The 17406-nt window shown below is 36.0% G+C and overlaps 1 protein-coding gene across 1 annotated transcript in view; it reads left to right on the top strand.

Moving 5' to 3' along the window:
- Positions 1–17406, top strand: part of POLA1 (DNA polymerase alpha 1, catalytic subunit) — a 203200-nt gene that overhangs the window by 89596 nt on the left and 96198 nt on the right. Inside the window, exons 33-34 of the mRNA XM_075429909.1 lie at positions 1697–1878; positions 3622–3753. Coding sequence (XP_075286024.1) covers positions 1697–1878; positions 3622–3753 — 314 coding nt within the window. The remainder of the gene's footprint in view (positions 1–1696; positions 1879–3621; positions 3754–17406) is intronic.

Consider the following 17406-nt stretch of genomic DNA (forward strand, 5'->3'; position numbering starts at 1 on the left):
CTAAAACAGCAAATACATTACCAACCCTCTAAAAAACAAAAAGGAGAAAAAAAAAAAAAAGGGAAAAACCTCAAACAAACAAAACCCCACCGTCTGTTTTGGGTGGTGCCACATGTACTAGAGTTTAAAATAAGCTATAAGCAAGGTTTTTTGCTTTGTTTACTCTTCCTTTTAGTGAATACTAGAAAACTGTGTTAAAAGTTTAAGAACCTCTTGGAGGTGAATTGTGACTCTTATGCATTGACATTTGTTTCTTTTGATAAAATTAAAATTCAGAAGATTGATTACATTTTAGTGAAACCTCTATTCTATCAAGAGCCAAATAAGCTTATTTGGCAATGGAATTTTTTCTTGTCCTTGAATTTGTTTTATGGTTGCAAAATAGAAATTCAGAACAGCGATAATAGTCACGCATCTCAAATCTTTTATGTAAAGACAATCTATATCTGCCTAAGACAAATGTTTTGTGTGTGCAATAGTATTTGTCTAGTTTAACTGAATATTGTTCCCAAACATTTTCTTTAAGTGTCCTAGTACTGTATAGTAAGGTTAAGAAGAACTGTAAAATCTAGCTTCGCTTTCTATTTGTAATCTTTCTTGTTTTTTCTATAATAATTACTACATTTGTTACTGAAATTTACACAAAATATGGATTAATACATGGTAGTCTGTTCCTTGGCTTAATTAGTACCTGTTAAAGAGGTTTTTAAAAGTGCTTCTCTTTGATCTTTTCTTCTTAATAATGAAATAAATCAGAGTTTTCTGAACAGTTTTTTCTACATGCTCATCTGATTAATTTTTTTTCCTAGTATGTGCTATTTGCTAGAGTTTACAAAAAAACCTGTAAATGGGATGCATGTGCTTTTGAAAGGTTGCACATGACAAAGGATGACAAAACCCGTGGATTTTTATTAAGTTTACTTTGGCAGTCTTATTCCTAGGGCAGTGAACTTCGTGCTTGCTTGCTAATTTACTTATTTGTGGTTGAATCAGTATTTTTAGGATCTCTTTTGTGTATTTATTTGTTTAAAATCTTGAGTTCTGGCAATCAAAAATAAAGCATTTTGTCTCCAATGCTGCCGTTTTAAATGCTGCTGCTGAATTTTAACCACTGCATTAGATTGAAACCTACATGCTGTTAACCACTGAGCCAAAATGAAATCGACCACTGCATTGAAATCAGAGTTGGCAGTTGTATACGGACTTGAAGGAGTTGGTAATAGCAGTGCACCCGTGTTTCTTTAATGGGGTTTTTATTCTCTGTTTTCAGTTTTAATGGTGCCATTTTGATTTAAAGACTGTTTCTTAATAACGATGCACATTTTTATTGAAATATTTTCAATGTAACTTAAGAAGAAAATAACAATAAAGCTATCTGTTAGGAGTGGTTTCCTCAGAAACAAAATGTTCTGTTGAATACTCCCATGATAATGCAGTGTGCTTGTTTTATTTATAAAGCAATCTTGTGTAAGAAGTACGAAGATTTCTTCATGTTTTGTGAACCTTTATTCATGGTTAAAAATTGTAAAATGTATTCAGGTTTTATAGAGGAGATTGTGCTAAGAAGAGATTTTTCAGCTTCTGAATTTACATTCTGTAACTTTCTTTTGAATCTGCTTCACCAAGCATATGAAAAATGAGCCTACTTGCATGGTTGACCTCTTAGTCTTTTGAAATTTTTGTTTCTTATTAATAGGACTGGATCCTTCCCAATTCCGAGTCCATCACCATTACCATAAAGATGAGGAGAACGATGCTTTGGTTGGTGGCCCAGCTCAGCTCACTGATGAGGAGAAATATAGGGATTGTGAAAGATTCAAGTTTTGTTGCCTTAAATGCGGAACGGAAAATATTTATGACAATGTCTTTGATGGTTCGGTTAGTTTGAGTTTTTTTTCTGTTTTGTTGCTGTTCATCGGTGAGGGAGAAAAATACTGGTAGAGAGAACAGCTTTCTAGATAAGATTTGTATGATGTAGGAGAAGATACCATATTGTTTGAGTCCTGCTATTTATAGCTTTGGAACAGAAATTTGCTGATAGGACAGTGCTGGAATGTTTTTCCCATTTTTGCATTTCGTCTGTGTTGTCTAGTAGAACATGTGAGATTATCTGGCTTCATGTATCTGTTTGCCCACAGTCGTGAATGATTGTTGCTGTAACCTTTTAAGGAATCCTTATCTTAACACCTTAGTAACTTCCAGTTCTCTATTTAATGAAACTTTCATATAGCAATGGCAATTTCTTATCCTAAATCATATTAATTGGAACAAAGTGTTTTTGAAACTTGTGTTTATCTTGGTACATCCCACTTCCCTTCTTGACAGTAAGGTTTTTCTGTGTTATCTTTCCTTCTGCCTTTGTGTATTGAACATAAAAAAATCATAGGGGTACATTCTTGTTGAGAAGTTCTGCCAAAAAATGTATCTCTGACCTTGGATCACAACTTGAAATAGGACCAAGTATTTAACTCTACAGCGATGTTATGCATGTATTAGTCATCGGCAAATTAGCGAGCTTCAGACTAGTGAAAACCTTGAAACTGAAAGCAAATAAATCTTTTATCTAAATTAAAAGTAATTATTTTAAGTTAATTTGGACAAACAACAGATGTTTTGCATTTTTTTGAATCAAAATAAAGCAGTCTTTGGAATCAAGTAAAAGGAAAAGACACACAAATCGAGTGATACTTTGAATCCTTGACTTTTGTTCATTACAGCTGTAAATAAGACAGTTAATTGCATGTAGGCTTGACAACTTGCAGATGGGCTAACTGGAGAGAAATAGATGTAAACTCTTTAAAAACAAAACAAGAAAAAACCCCAACCCCCTACCAAACAACAAAATAAACCGCTAAACCAAACAAAAAATACCCCCTCTTTTCCACCTGAAATTATTTAGTGTTGTGGGTGAGGATTTAGCCAAGATGGCTCACAAACACTAAGTCTTACCTGGATATGAAATTTTCTCTAAGTTGTATAACTGTCCCAACTTACCAGGTTGTTCTTATTCTACCAACTTAATTTCGGCTATTCACATGTCACTTCCAGGTTCTGAAATTTTCATGTCAGGTATTCAGCATGTTTAGAAATCGAGGGGAATGAGGCGGTGTAAAACTGTAAGAGCTATTCTTTGCACTTGGTGAGAATACGAGATGATCGTGTCATTCTTGTTTGAGGAGGTTTGTCTCTACAGCTCTGTTGGTAGTTTCATAATTAGTATCTATAAGGTTGATTTCACTGGGCTTGGGCAGAACTTTGGTGTCCCTGATAAAACAACAAACTTGTGGTGTTTGGGGGGAGACGGGGGAGCATGGTTCATCCATAGATTAGTTTTTTTTTTTTTTAATCAACATCATTTTTGGAATTATTGACTTTGTAGCAGGTGAAGAAACATGTTCTCCAAAAGACCTTTATTAAGAAGAGAATGGGAAAACTGTAGGTTAGAGAAGTCTTAATATGAGTGTGGCCAACTGTGATGGGAAGAAAGAAGGCCTAGATAGCAGAGGCGCTTTAATACTATTATTTTTTAAAAATACGTATTATGTCTAAACTCCTGTGATAACTTTTTCTGCCATCATCTGTTGTAATGATGCATGCTGTTTTTTACACTTCTGTTTGCAGGGGCGATTTATTGAACCCAGCTTGCAAAGGTGCAGTAAGACTGAATGTGAAGAGCCTCCTTTCAACTATGTAGTTCAAATGAACAACAAATTACTGCTGGATATTAGACGCTACATCAGAAAATACTATAATGTAAGTATTCAGAAAATATTCTGCCATAAGAAATGAGTTTTCTAAATGGTGCTGAGTTTTTAGTGACTGTCATGTTACGTTTTTTTCATATAGACCATAGCATGCTATTAGCTTGGAAAAAGCTGACTTTATGAACATAAAACAGTCAATTAATTATTTCAAATACTAATTCAAAATGTTTGTTTTCTCAGTTCAGTCTCAAGTCCAGATAATCAGATGTATTTAAATTTTTGTAACTGTGTCTGTCAGCATTATTACAGATATAGTAGCGCTCTCTTTTCTAGATTTTTAGATGAAAAAGTACAGAGTTGATTATCTTAGTGCTTTTGAGAAAATCTATGAAGCCTATCAAATATGCAGATATAAATTTCTCATGTAACTGAAATCTGATTTTCTTTCTCGAGCCCTGTATATCGTGTTACATTGTGGAAAGGAAGACTGAATGTAGCTTTGTAAAAATTCTTTGAAGGACAATAGGGAGGGAAATACTCTTTCTTCATAATGATTGGGAGGGAAAAAAAAAAGAGGAGAAAGATGGGTAGTTAATTAATCTGATATAATTCTCTTTTTTTGGAGGGCAGTGCAAGAAATCCAAAGTGCCAGTGGTAGTGGTTGGCTTTGTATGGCATTGTGGGGGAAAAAAAAAAAAGTAGTATTTGAAATTCCCATCTTTGCACTGTCCAAAGTTGTGAATGTTTAGGAAAAAAAACACCACAGTTTTAAAATTGTATCAGTATGTTTTGCATCTCTAATATACTGGAAGCATCATATTTTGTGATTGGCAGCTGGCCATTTTGGTCAAATTTCCTGAGATCTTCTCATCCTGTTGCCTGCCTGCCTGCCTTTTTTGGTTGTCCAGCATTGCCTGTTTTCACAGCTTCAGGACCAACATCAGTTTTGAAGGTGCTCATAACCTTTGGATGCTCATAATCTTTGATATACTCGAATAAGTACATTGATTTTGAAAATTTGGCCTGTAAATGAATGGCTTACCTAATTCGTGGTGTGTTTTCTTAACTATTACAACATACTTTTGCAGACAGGAGCTACAGTGCTAAGAATTAATCATTACAGTTTAATACTAAGTGTGCATTTTGTGTTATCTTCCTTCTATATTCGCTCTTATTACAATTGTAGGTAAGTGTTTTCTAAGCTCTTTTCTGGAAATGTAATGATTTCTGAATGTATAAATACTTCTTTCGAAGGTCTTTGCATCAAAAGGAGCACAAAACTTTCTTGGAGTATTTAAATTCAGGCAGTTATTCCACATGGTAGGGGTAGATTGTTCCTTTCCGTTGAAGTTAAAGGTAGATGACTTGGACAGCTGAAGTTTCCAAAACACGAGATCTTATGTTACTTTATTGCAAAATGCAGCTGGCTGAAAAATTATCATTCAATTGATATTACTATGAATATTGTATTAAATTATGCAATGTGTTATCAAATAATATGTCAAAGCAATGTGTTTACACAGACTGCTTTTGTATAGACGTTGCTTCTGATTAACTTTTTTAGATTTCATGTATGTACATTGTCATAATATACAATGCCACATGCCAAGTAATTTCTGACATAAGATGGGTAATAGTAAACTTGAGGAGTGAAGGAAGATACGTTTAAGGGCAGGAAAGATTCTTGTTACTGATAAGAACAAAAAAAAATATTTTAATCTGTTTTTCTTTTTTTTTTTTGCTCTTTGAAAACTCTGAAATGTTTGAATAATGAACATTGCTTACATTGTAGTAAAATCTGTTAAGTATCTTATTATATGGTATATAGGATAATGAAGTGTCCTTCAAAAGGAATTTATTTGTCCTTGTAAGTAAAAGCTTTACAAACTCAGTTATATTTTTAGTACTGAGGATTTACTTTTAACCTAGTTAGCTATAATAATAAAGTTTAAAACTACTTTTTGACCGTGGAATACTTTCAGACACTGGAAATGCAAGATTATTTTATTGTAAAAAGTAATTTCCAAATTGCACAATAATTTTCATTTTCAAAAAGGGCTTTCCCCAGAGTTGGGCAAGTAAACTTTTTGTCCTATTAGCTCTTAGCAAATCAGATGCTGTGAGTTTTAGTTCATTCCTTTCATCAAGTACTTGTAGTGACTGTATAACAGCTGGAGTTGAAATTCATCAAATGGGTGATTGCACTAATACATATAATCCTATAAGCTATAAAGACACACCCAGAAGTAGTATGGCAAAGAAGCGGCTGAACAAAACATCTGATGAAACTTTGAGACGCTTATTTAACAGTCTTCTGTTGTAGTGGTTGCATCTGAAAGGCGCAGAAACAGCAATTCAAAATAGACAAATATGTTGCCTAACTTTGTCACTCCATTAGGTGGTGTTTTTTTTTGGCTATTACTGTTGTTTGTATTTTGGTCAAATGGCACATAATACAAAAAAAATAAAATGCAGAAATGAATGTGTTAACCCTTAAAATAATGAGCTACGTTTTATGAAGACAGCCCTATCAAGAACCTTTCGCCTGATGCACAGCTCACTGAAATGAATAAGCTTACTTTTTTCAGTGAGCTTTGAATCTGTTTTTTTTCTAAGTGTTTAAGATCATTGCATGTTGTTTCCTTTAGTCTACTGAAATGCTTTCATATGTGGCTGTGTAAATTTAGGGGCGGGGGGGAGTGCCATAAAATCTAAAAGTGGAAAATCTACTTGCCCTTTTTGGCACGTGAAGCTGATAAATAAACAAACGCAATGGTAATATACTTCTTTCGTTTAAAAAGATGCAAATGTAAGTGCGTAAATAGAATTTTTTTAAGCCTCCTGCAATCCCGTGTTTTTTGTGAATTACCTTTATATAAAATCTAATGTTTCCGCAATCATTTTTTGCTATTAAACATTGAAATGTTTTATATCTGTCTTCCAAAACATATCTACCATTGCTCCAGTGTTTATGGATTTCTTAATGGTATTAACAATATCAATTTTTATGATCTTACTCCTAACTGTAAATATATCTAAAAGTGACATGCAAAGATTTTATTTCTTTCCAGAAATGCATTATTCTATGAGAGATTGATCCTGTTGTGTGCTTTTTTTTTTTTAATTCTGCTTCAGAAGAGCAAAAAGATGAAAAGAGAGAGAAACGCTAGCTAATCTAAATTGGGAAATGAAGAGGGCTTTTTTAAGCATGAAAATTTCATCATCTTGTCAGCTGGCAGAATGCCTGCTGTGTGGATTCACAAAGGCTAAGAATTACACTTTCATGAAATTTTCCTCACTAACTGCCCTGGTTAATTTGAAAGATAACCCACTGTTCTAATTCATTCCTCAATTGGGCGGTGCAGGTTTTATCTTTGATCTGACAAAGCATTTGTGTTAATCGTTTTGGCCCTCTACTAGACACTCTTGGGATTGTGCTTTTACAATAAATGTGTCTGTGATAGCTCTTTAGTCTATTATACTTACAATAGAACCATAGAACTGGTAATTAATTCTGTACTGCTTTGGAAATGGGGAAGAATAGGTGTAGCTCTGTCAAGTGCTGCTGGGAAGTTTGTTTAGCTGGTTCATTTTTGAAGTGTTACCCTCAGCCATCAATGAAACATCCATGCTAGGGAATGGGTGAAGGCTGAAATACGCAAGCATAAATGGAAAAACTGCCCAACTTTTGTGCATGAGGAGGGTGTCATGTCATTTATAGTAAGTGGATCTAATTATTATGATGGAAACTGTTTTGTGTTTCGCACTAGAATATTCAAATGCTCATTTCTGAGCACTTGGTAAATAAATGCCATCTCTTAGATCCCCTTTTAAAAAGCCCTGTAAAAATCAGTATTCACATCCATAAAATGAATCAGGTATTGTATTCAGCTGTTGAGGTGTTAGTTTTGCCAACTAAAAAGAACTGATTAAAAAACCCCAACATATTGTGTATGCCATTTGAGCAGTATCAAAATTCATAATGAACTGGTTGGACTGGGAAGCTATTGTCCCTGAAAAAGCGTTTTTTTAATCTTGGTTTTAAATATAGACCTGTGGTGGTATCAGTAGTATATTTATAGGCTAAAACCTGATTTTGTATAGATGCTTTTTATATGCTGCCTAGTTAATAGTGTATGGTATCTTTAGATCTTTTTATGTTTTTCAAAATGTATAAAATAATGCAAACCTTAAAAGGGTTTTAAAAAATATTGAAGAAACCTTGGTCAAACTTGTATTGTGCTGGTCTTTGTTTTACACTCTTTTTCTACTGGATCACTGTAACCCACAGACAGAAGTGAGTTTGAAGGCTATTGAACACTGCTAAATAACTTTATACTGTTCAGCTGCGAAAATTCAGTGTTCAACAGCCCTCAAAATTTCTCATTTCTTACCTGTGGTGGGGTGGTCTACTGCTTGCACGTTAGGTCTCAGTATAAAAGCATGCTGGTACACTTTTCAAGATCTTTGATTAATTATTTTATATATATATATATATATATAGCTGTTCTGACTATTGCATAGATGTTCTTGGCTTTTGCATTGGTATTTTGTGCACTTAAAAAGGTAAAAGATTTATAAACAAAATGTTATAAGAGGCAAGAGCGTTCACACAGGTTTTGGGATTGCATGGCATATTTGCTTAAGGGAACAAAGATGACAGGGCTCGTTGTGAACCTGGAATCTCCCACACTGCAATCAAGTGTATTGCCAACAACCCACAGGTGTACACCACATGAACAGGTGAAAATATGATTGTAGATGATGGTGGTGACTTTTGTAAACATGTTCTCGCAACAGTCATGTATTGAAAGCTTTTTTGTTTGATGGGTGGGTAAGGGGTAAGAAGTTTCTTTGGCGGGAGGGAAAGGTGCTTAGTAGTGGCAATAGTACAGTATTTTATTTATTATTGTGCTAGTAGTACTAGGACTGTATGGGCATGTGATGAAGAGTAGGTAGGGCCAGAAAATAGGAGGAGTCATGACACCAGCTGATGTGGTAAGCACCATCAGATAGTTAGAATCTGCTGTCCAATTAACTCCAGTGATTATTTTGAGTCCTTCCTGTTTGTATGGAAACGGGCTTCTGAGTCTTTTCCAAGTTTGAACTTGTATCACTGTCATTTTGGTTTATACATACAGAAACCGAGACACTTATTTTTAGTACTGAAAGCTTCCAAGTCAAGGCAGAATGGAAAGCAATTTGGAATGAAAGATAAAAGATTAATGTGGTTCCATTCACAGTTTGCTGGGGACCTGAGAGAGGGGAGGGAGGTTGCTGCCAGATTGTCAACAGTTTCCTCCTCTCCTCCACAGCAGCATTTTCTGATTCTTGCCTTGATTGAGGTTGACAAATGGGTTGTATTTGGAATCACATTTTGGTTAACCAGCAGGAAATTAGAAATCCATTGATTATTGAACAGAGCAGTTAGTATTCTATCATATGAAAGCATTATACATCTGTCTTTGATATAATTTATTGAATAGTAAAAGATAATCCTTTGGTCACCATGTGCAGTGCATTTTGGGGATGAATAAGCAGTTACTTGTCACAGCACTCATAGTGTCTATTAACTGGAATTGATGCACTATTACTGCAACTTCTCCATGATCTGCCCTGTAAAAGAATTGTTTGTTTTAGACTTACAGCATCAATATGATTTTTAGTGAAGTGTTTCAAAGTAATGATCGATACGTCTTTACAAAAGCTTTAACTCTTCATTGGATTTTACTAGCTATGACGGACATGCACCAATCACACTGATGGTCGAAGGAGACTGAGTGTGACTTTCTACACTCAGAATTTTAGCTGCTGAGAATGAGCGAACGTCAGCAAAGGAGTGGTATCTGTTTGCTGTTACTTCTTGCTAGTGCTTAGTCCACAGTCTGGTACTTTGCAAGAGCAGACTTTCAATGGCACTAGAGATCTCTCTCAGCCCTTTGTAGAAAAGGCTCCCCAGGCTGGCCACTGTGTGGAACAGGTTCTAAGAAATGGGGATTGCTTCAACAGAGTAAAACTAACTTTGTAATTTCCTCTGTAGGTAGAATACAGGAATGTAAGGGCATATTATCACAATAATTTGTCTGCTTAGGCTTCTAAATGGCAGTATTGTGAAGATCATGTTACAAGAAGTGTGCCCAGAGGTAAACGTGGTCATGGTTATTATTGCCACCAAGTGTGTAATGTTTACCTAGGTGATTGAATCACTCATATAATAACAAGATGTTGCTGTCTTCAGAGGATTACAGAAAGCACTGTCTTTGAAGGTACTCTGTTGGAACTGATCTGTTGCCCCAGTCGAAGCAATGATGACTTTTGGCAACACTTGGAGAGCATGTCTGAGCTGCAGTATAGAGATCTGGCTGCAGCTCTGCGTATCTGATCTTGCTTTAAACTGACTACAAAATACGTAGCATTGCTGTACCAGTAGCAGTATTTGTTATGAGATTCTGTAGCCAGAAATTTAAAATCTTTGGCAAATCTGTTTAGCCTGTGGAGAGGTCTGCCACAACTGCATTACTAGTAGTGGCAATGAGAGAGTGAGGAAACGTGCTCTCCTTTGGATACCTTGGAATGACAGAAGTGCGGTGGATGCTATATAAGCTTTGTAGGATTTGCTGCTTCTGAGACTATTTTAATAACAAATCATGAATCACAAGAGGATTTATGACAAATCACTGGTCTTGAAAGGGTCAGCGTTCATCTTTCTTCTTTTGACGGTAGTTTTAGAGGGAGACATTTTATATCTGTTTAGCTTTTTGTTGTGTTCAATTTAAGTTTTTGATGGAAAAGGATCACACTAGTCTCTAATTAGAGATATTACAAGAAGCAGAAGTCCAGCTAAACTAATTAAGGCTTAAAGTAAGCTGTAAAACCACAGGCTCTCATGGAATTTTGATACAGTTAATGCCTTATAATAACTTGGAACAACAAATTATTGAAATATCAAACCAGATTAAGTCTGTATTATTCTACAGAAACTTTTAATAGAGAACACATTATAACCAGCTTCCTAGGAGATGGCACAAGTCAACAAGGTCCGCTGGCCTTCAGTACTTGGTGCTGGTTGATGTATGCCTAACTAGCAGTGCTTACAGCACTCAAGCACCTTGCATCCCTGAGGAGAACCAAAGTTAAAATCTGAAGCTGAAGAGGCCGTGTTTTCACTGAACGTCATTCTTTTCACAAGGGTAAGTTTCTTTGACATTCACGACCTAAAAATGATGCGGTTGTCAGAAATGTTTTCTTAGAAGTCACCAATAATACAGAAATCTGTAGTCCCAACACTGATTTTAGAAAGTGAAAATGACTTGCTTTAAGCCTTTTTTAAAACACTAAAGTGGGTCCATTCATGGTAATTGAGTTGAATGGGCATATAAAAGAACAAAATGTGGAATGCTTTATGATAATTGTAAGAAATTTAAGGTACCTGTCCTAGAATTTCTTAGTCCTTGTTACGAATCTGCCTTTTGCTTTAAAGGAAAGTTTAAAATATACAGTATTTGGGAAGCTGAAATATTTGTGATGCTGTTACCTTGTTTAGTAAACGTTTTTGTTTGATGTTGACTTTCATAGTCTGCATTCCTGAGGATTGTGGAATAAGAAAACCATGCAGGTTGGGAGGTGACAGAGGGCATACTCAAAAAAGCTTCATCTGTGTTTTCCTCAGCATACTTTTCCTTGGTGTAGTGGGAGTGGGTCTTGCAGGTGTTTGTTTCTTCCTACCCTTAGATGTTAAAAGAATTATTTTATGGTTTAAAGCGGTTAAAATTGTCAAAAAATATTTCCAGTAACATTTAGTCACTGCTCTGTTTCTTGGTAAAATACTCTTAGAAAAAGTAAACAAGGTGTTTCTCAACAGAATTGATTCCAGTATTCAAAATCTCCGTATATAGAAGCTTTGTAGTTAAGTTATTTCACAAACTTACATTCAGCTTCATTTAAACAGCTGTTTAGTTCTTGACATTGTTTAGTATTTGGTGCAGCAAGAGAAAATGGGTGAATGCGTAAGCATTCAAGAATTGGACAGATCAAAAGGGTAGTTCAGACCTTTCAGCTTGGTTCCTGGAAGTGAGTCACGTATGTGAAAAAACCTCAGAGCAATCTGCCTGGGCAGCACTATTTAGCTAAACTGCTCTGCCTTTGTGTCTCCGTTCATATACCTGGGGAAGGGAAAGGCAACTCCCTAGCTGAATGAGACTTCTGGGGAATTACTAATTTTTCTTTTACAGTGGCCAAGAGAAGTCTAAGCAGTACCAGAGATAATGCAAAAAATTGTCTATAAGATTTTCTGTATCCTGAGAGACACCAGGGTCAATTCTAGCAGCCTGTGCTGTGTTAGAGTTGACACTTGTTTCTCCTCTTGACTCATCAAATCTGTCCTTCTACAGGTTTGTTTAAGAGAGTTTTAAGAGCCAGTGAGGTTTTGAATCATCTGAGATTAAAGAGATGTTACTTCATTTTAAGTGAGAATGTTCCCATCTGCAGGAAGAAATGGCAAAGTAGCATTACATCAGACATGGCTTCATAGAAGGGTTTTGCATTTGCTTCATTTGTGTCTTGTTCAGAAGTCTTGTAAGTGTTACACGGTCTCTGTTTTCTACAGTGCCAGTATTTCCTTCAGTGGCTATATGCAAGTAGATTTATTTACTTTTATTTTTTTAAATCCCTGGGTACTAAGTAGGCTTTGTATGCCTGCCTTGGGAGATAGCATGATTTGAGTGCAAAACCTTATTCCAGCGTGCAGTCAGATAGTAAAGCTGTGCTGCAAAACAGGTGTTGGCCCATGTGTGGAATCCTACGTGTAGGTCTCTATAAAGAGTTGTTGAAGCTTAATAGGTTGGCTAGATTTGTCTTCAGATTATTTTTCATTAAATGGCATCTACTGATGAATGTTACTCCTACTTTTTACTGAACATTAGTTACTCTATTACTTTTATTCATACAAACATGGGGGTTTTTGTACTGGTGTTTTTTCCCCCCAAACTGAGCCCAGTTGGCAAGTCTGCCTGTGCTTTATTCCTGTGCATTCTGTGATGGCACACTGTTTTAAATGCTGTTTTATTGCTAAAGATGACCCTCCCCTCCCTATTTCTATGCCTTGCTGAAGATTATTGTCTGTTCAGTCTGTCCACAGCTGCAGCATTCTGTAAAAGGGTGGGGGGAAAAAAAGCTGTGTAGTCCTGCTAGAACTGTTACGGCAGCTAAACGACAGTCTTGTTCACTTTCTTTCATCTGAAGACTTTCAGCTATCCAGGTGTCTTCAGCCTGGTGGATTGTGTTAGGCTTCGAATCCACAACTGCATGAGAGAGAAACTTCTGAGATTTTTCAAAGGTATTCCAGGTTTCTACATGAAAATTAAGGCTCTGCAGAATTTGACAAGTAGATATTTTACTTTTCACCTGAGCAAAATCAGTATCTTTCTAAGTAGCATCTGCAAGAGAGGCACCAAAAATCCATAGCTAACAGTAAAGATCTCCAGATAGAAATGTTTATGCAATGACTGAACTCATTCCATCTAAAAATAAAAATCTCAGTTTCAGAATTGTAGCAGATACTCCAGATGTCTTGCATCTTTACCTTTATTCTCCTATGGAACAGTATAAACTAAATGTTGACGTTTGAAGATCAGTTTGCTTTTTATGCTGGACCAGAAAACAATACTACTTTTTGTCTTTTCTTTTTCCTTTCTGTATTGGTGGCTGCAGTTCAGATGTGGAAAGCAAGAAACTGTGAACTCCCAAATGAATTTCTGTAATTAATACACCAACTCAACAACAGTATCATCCCAGAAATTTATTTAACTGACATTTTTCTGGTGTTCTTTTTTGCTTTATCACTTGTCACACCCTGTCTTTGAAGATCATAAACATGCACGTGTTGTAGAGGATTTTTGTAATAATATGCTTTCCTTTCCTAGTGAAATATGGCCAGCATAGCAATGTTATTCCTTTTCCCCTCATGTGATGGTAGTTTCTGTATTAATGCCTTCCATTTTGATTATGTATGGTTTTTAATATCTTTTTCAAGATGTTTGCATTAGAAACACTTAATTTCTGCACTCTGCCATGGATACAAAGTATTTAGCATTGTGCATATTTTACAGTTGGTATGTCTTAATTATTGTTCAAATTTTTAGAAGTTACTGGATTTGGAAGAATTATATGAAAGGACAAAATGGGAGGTGGAGTTAAGTAGAAGTGTATCCTCATCAACTCTGCAGTCAGCCCCCATTCCTTTGAGTGCAAGGCAACCCAGCTGTGAGGATTGCTGGCCACACTCTCATCAGAGAGAGAAAGAGAGGGAGAGAGAGAGAAAATTAACAAGACAAAATTCCTCTCTATCAATCCTATCTTTACACAAATTCAGACTTCTGAGTTCCCATACGTGAGAGTGTAACTTAATTTCCAAATTACATGATGAAAGCACATCTGTCCCAAAATTAATACCTCTTGAGAATATCATAATTGTATATACTGAAAATAATTAGTATCTGTAATTTGCAAGTCATAAATGTCTAATTTTTAGCGAAGTTGTTTGTTTCCATTTAAGATAAATTCTCAATTTAATATCCAAAGCAACATTTGACTATACTACAGAGGGGCCAGGATTGTTTAAAAACAGAGAACCCCCTCACCCCCCAAAATGCAAAGACACAAAATGGCATATGCTGAATTCTGTTGCAGAACATAACATTAGATTTCTGCAAGAACTTTGTAATTACTGTAATAATAATTTTTATTGGATAATACATATTTTTTTCTCATACTGAGACAATTCAATTCATACTGAATGATCTTGCAATGGAACTAGCAGATACCAAGCTACCCATTCATATGACCACCTGTCAAGCACAAAGACTGAAAGTAGAATTTGAATTTGGTAGAATTTCTCTTTTTACGTATGTGTGCATGTATATATAGGTGTCCATGTGTATGAATAATTCTATTAAGATTAATACAGCTATTTAGAAATATCAGATTGTCTTCCTGTAGTTCATGCAGTGCTGGTGATACTTTTTCACACTGTTCTTTAGTATCTGCATGTGGCTTTTATGCTTGTTTGAAGGAAGAAATTAATCAAATTCCCCCTCCCTCCTACTGCCTTCTACCTCTCTTTTTCTTTCTGCGAGAAGGGATCAGCATTTAAACTGTCTTGTTCCTTTAATTGTGGCATCTTCTGGGGATCACCCTGTTAGGTTTTTGTTAAAATTTTTTTTAACCTGGTCAATGAAGTAGCAATAATGGAGTGATCTCAGTTGTGATATGGTCCTTGAGAGAGTTTCCTGACTGATTAAACATACCTCCCCAACCCCTTAATTGAAAAAGACTGAAATACCTTGTAGGAAATTCATAATTAAAATTCGATACCATCTGACTTGTCTTCAGAGACTTCTCAACAAGAGCGAGTCAAGAATCTGAAGGACTTAAAAGTAACAATATAAGCCTGTATTACCTGCCAAGAAATGGTCAGGTATTACTCCAAAGTCTTATTTTCAATGTTTGCTGCCGAGTCCATTTGTGAAGGGCTTCATGAGGCTGGTGGCCAGTTGTCACTCAGTAATTAGGTGTCATTCAGAAAAAAGCTTGAGTAGCAAATACCTATTTGAGGAGCATCTGAGATTGTAGTGAAAATAAGGAAAATTATCTAGGAGCAATTAAAAGCTTTAATAATGAGAAGTACATTTAGTTTCTGTATAAATTAAACCAGTGCCTGACTTTCTAGACACAGATCTGTGGATGAGAAGCCAGCATCATAACCAAGGCTTAGTCTCTCATGTTGATGGAGTCGGTGTGATTACAGGCCAGTTCTTTTTCCAGAAAAAAGGCATCTAGACAGATCTCTTTCCCTCTCCTTCTTTCCACTCTCATCTTAATTGCAGGTAACTCTTTAACTACAAATTTTTCCAATTTCCCCTTTACCCTCTAATGGTGAGACACTAAACTGTTTGGAAGGGATCAAATGTGATACAGCGCTAGGAGGCTGTTAAAAACTGTGTTTCAATAGGAAAGACCTTCAGAGTGAAAACCAGAGGCAGCATGACCTCCTTAAAAGGGTTAGGGAAGGAAAATGCAAGATGGACCTCTCTCATTGTCTGTGGTAGTTTCTTCAGATTAATTCTTCTAGCAGACTTCATTTGGTTTTAGGACATTGTTGTTGAGGATATAGGTTGTTTTTAGGACATTCCAACTGTATCTGAATAGCAATATTGACAAATGAGTCTTGCTTTTTATGTCTCTTAAGTGTTTTGGAACTCTTATTAGGGCACCCTTCAACTTTGGACCAGTACGTTGGAGCATTGTCCTGCTTACAGAAGGTGATGGAGTAGGTGTTTGGAAAATGTCATTCCTAGTGGTTGGAAACATGGTAAACTTCAAAGTGTGCACTCTGTTTTGCCCCTCACTTGAGAATTGTCTGCCAAAAACTGAAGAACAAGAAATCAGTATGCAAAATGCTGCAAGAATCTCGTCTTGATGCTGGAAGCATAAAGGCCAAAAATCCATCCATTCATCTTTAGGGAGTTGCTGTAACTTTTGACATTTACAAAAATTAAATGATGGCATATGAGATAATTTCAGTTGCTGGTATTAATTTTCAATGATCTCCACCAGGGGACTGAATGAAAATAGATACCACCTGGAATATTCCATACCCTCAAATAATGATTACTTAATATAATGTCCTTTCTCCCCAGAGAAAATAAAGTCTTCCCTATTGGCTTCCGCTCAGATTTTTGGAATGGGAGCAAAACTGACGCTAGTTGTGTGTTTCCTTGTTCAGCCTGCTAAGAGTTTGGGATTCCGTACTGATGGAGCTGAGAAATTCTCCGGGGCGCCAAAATATCAGGGCTGAAATCACAATGCAGTAGGGATCTGTTTTCTCCTGGTACTAAGCTTTTTCAGCGTCTGTTAGAGTGGTCCTTGTGAAAAGAGCGCCGAACACAAAAATGTGCTGGATGAGAGTTTGAAGAGGAACAGAATCATTCCAATAGCAGGGAATTTTTGGGGAATGAGGTGACAGTGTTGGTTTGGGACTAATCTGTTCACCTCCAGTAAAGAGATGAGGACCAACGAGAAGCGTCACATCTTTCACTCCCTTGGCAGGGCAGTGGATGAATGAGCCTGGGGACTCTGAAAGATGCCTTTTTAATCTCATTTTATTACTTTAGTTGAACATTTAATGCTTTCGGTTATGTCAGGAGAGCAGTTAAAGCCTGAGTTAAAACTATTAAGATTCAGATTAAGATTTTGTTGCATAGCATAAAGGAAAATGCAGACACTGGTTGTTCTTTTTAGTTGTGTTGTGGTAGGTTTTTTTTAACCCAGCAACCATTTTTTAGAGCAAAGTTATGTTAAAGCTATCAGATTATAAGAGCTCTCCTACTTCTTCAGAGAGCCTTGGGGCCATCCTCGGATATTTCATTGCTTTTACATATTTCATAAGAGAAAGACAAGAATGCACTTTCTTTGAACTTAACAGTTTGGGCAATTTTCTGTAATCCAGTAAATAGAAATTGTACCCTGATTATCCATCGATGTCTGTCAAGCAAATTTTAATGGATGAATGAATGAGTCAAATCCTATGCATGGAAATATACAAATATGCAAAATATGGGTCTAATTACAAGGCTGCTAAATTTACACAAGGTCAGGTAAACAAGGCACTGTGTAATGATTATTAATTGTTAATAATGCCTTTGGG

This window comes from Opisthocomus hoazin, chromosome 1 (genome assembly GCF_030867145.1).
Source record: "Opisthocomus hoazin isolate bOpiHoa1 chromosome 1, bOpiHoa1.hap1, whole genome shotgun sequence".
NCBI lineage: Eukaryota > Metazoa > Chordata > Aves > Opisthocomiformes > Opisthocomidae > Opisthocomus > Opisthocomus hoazin.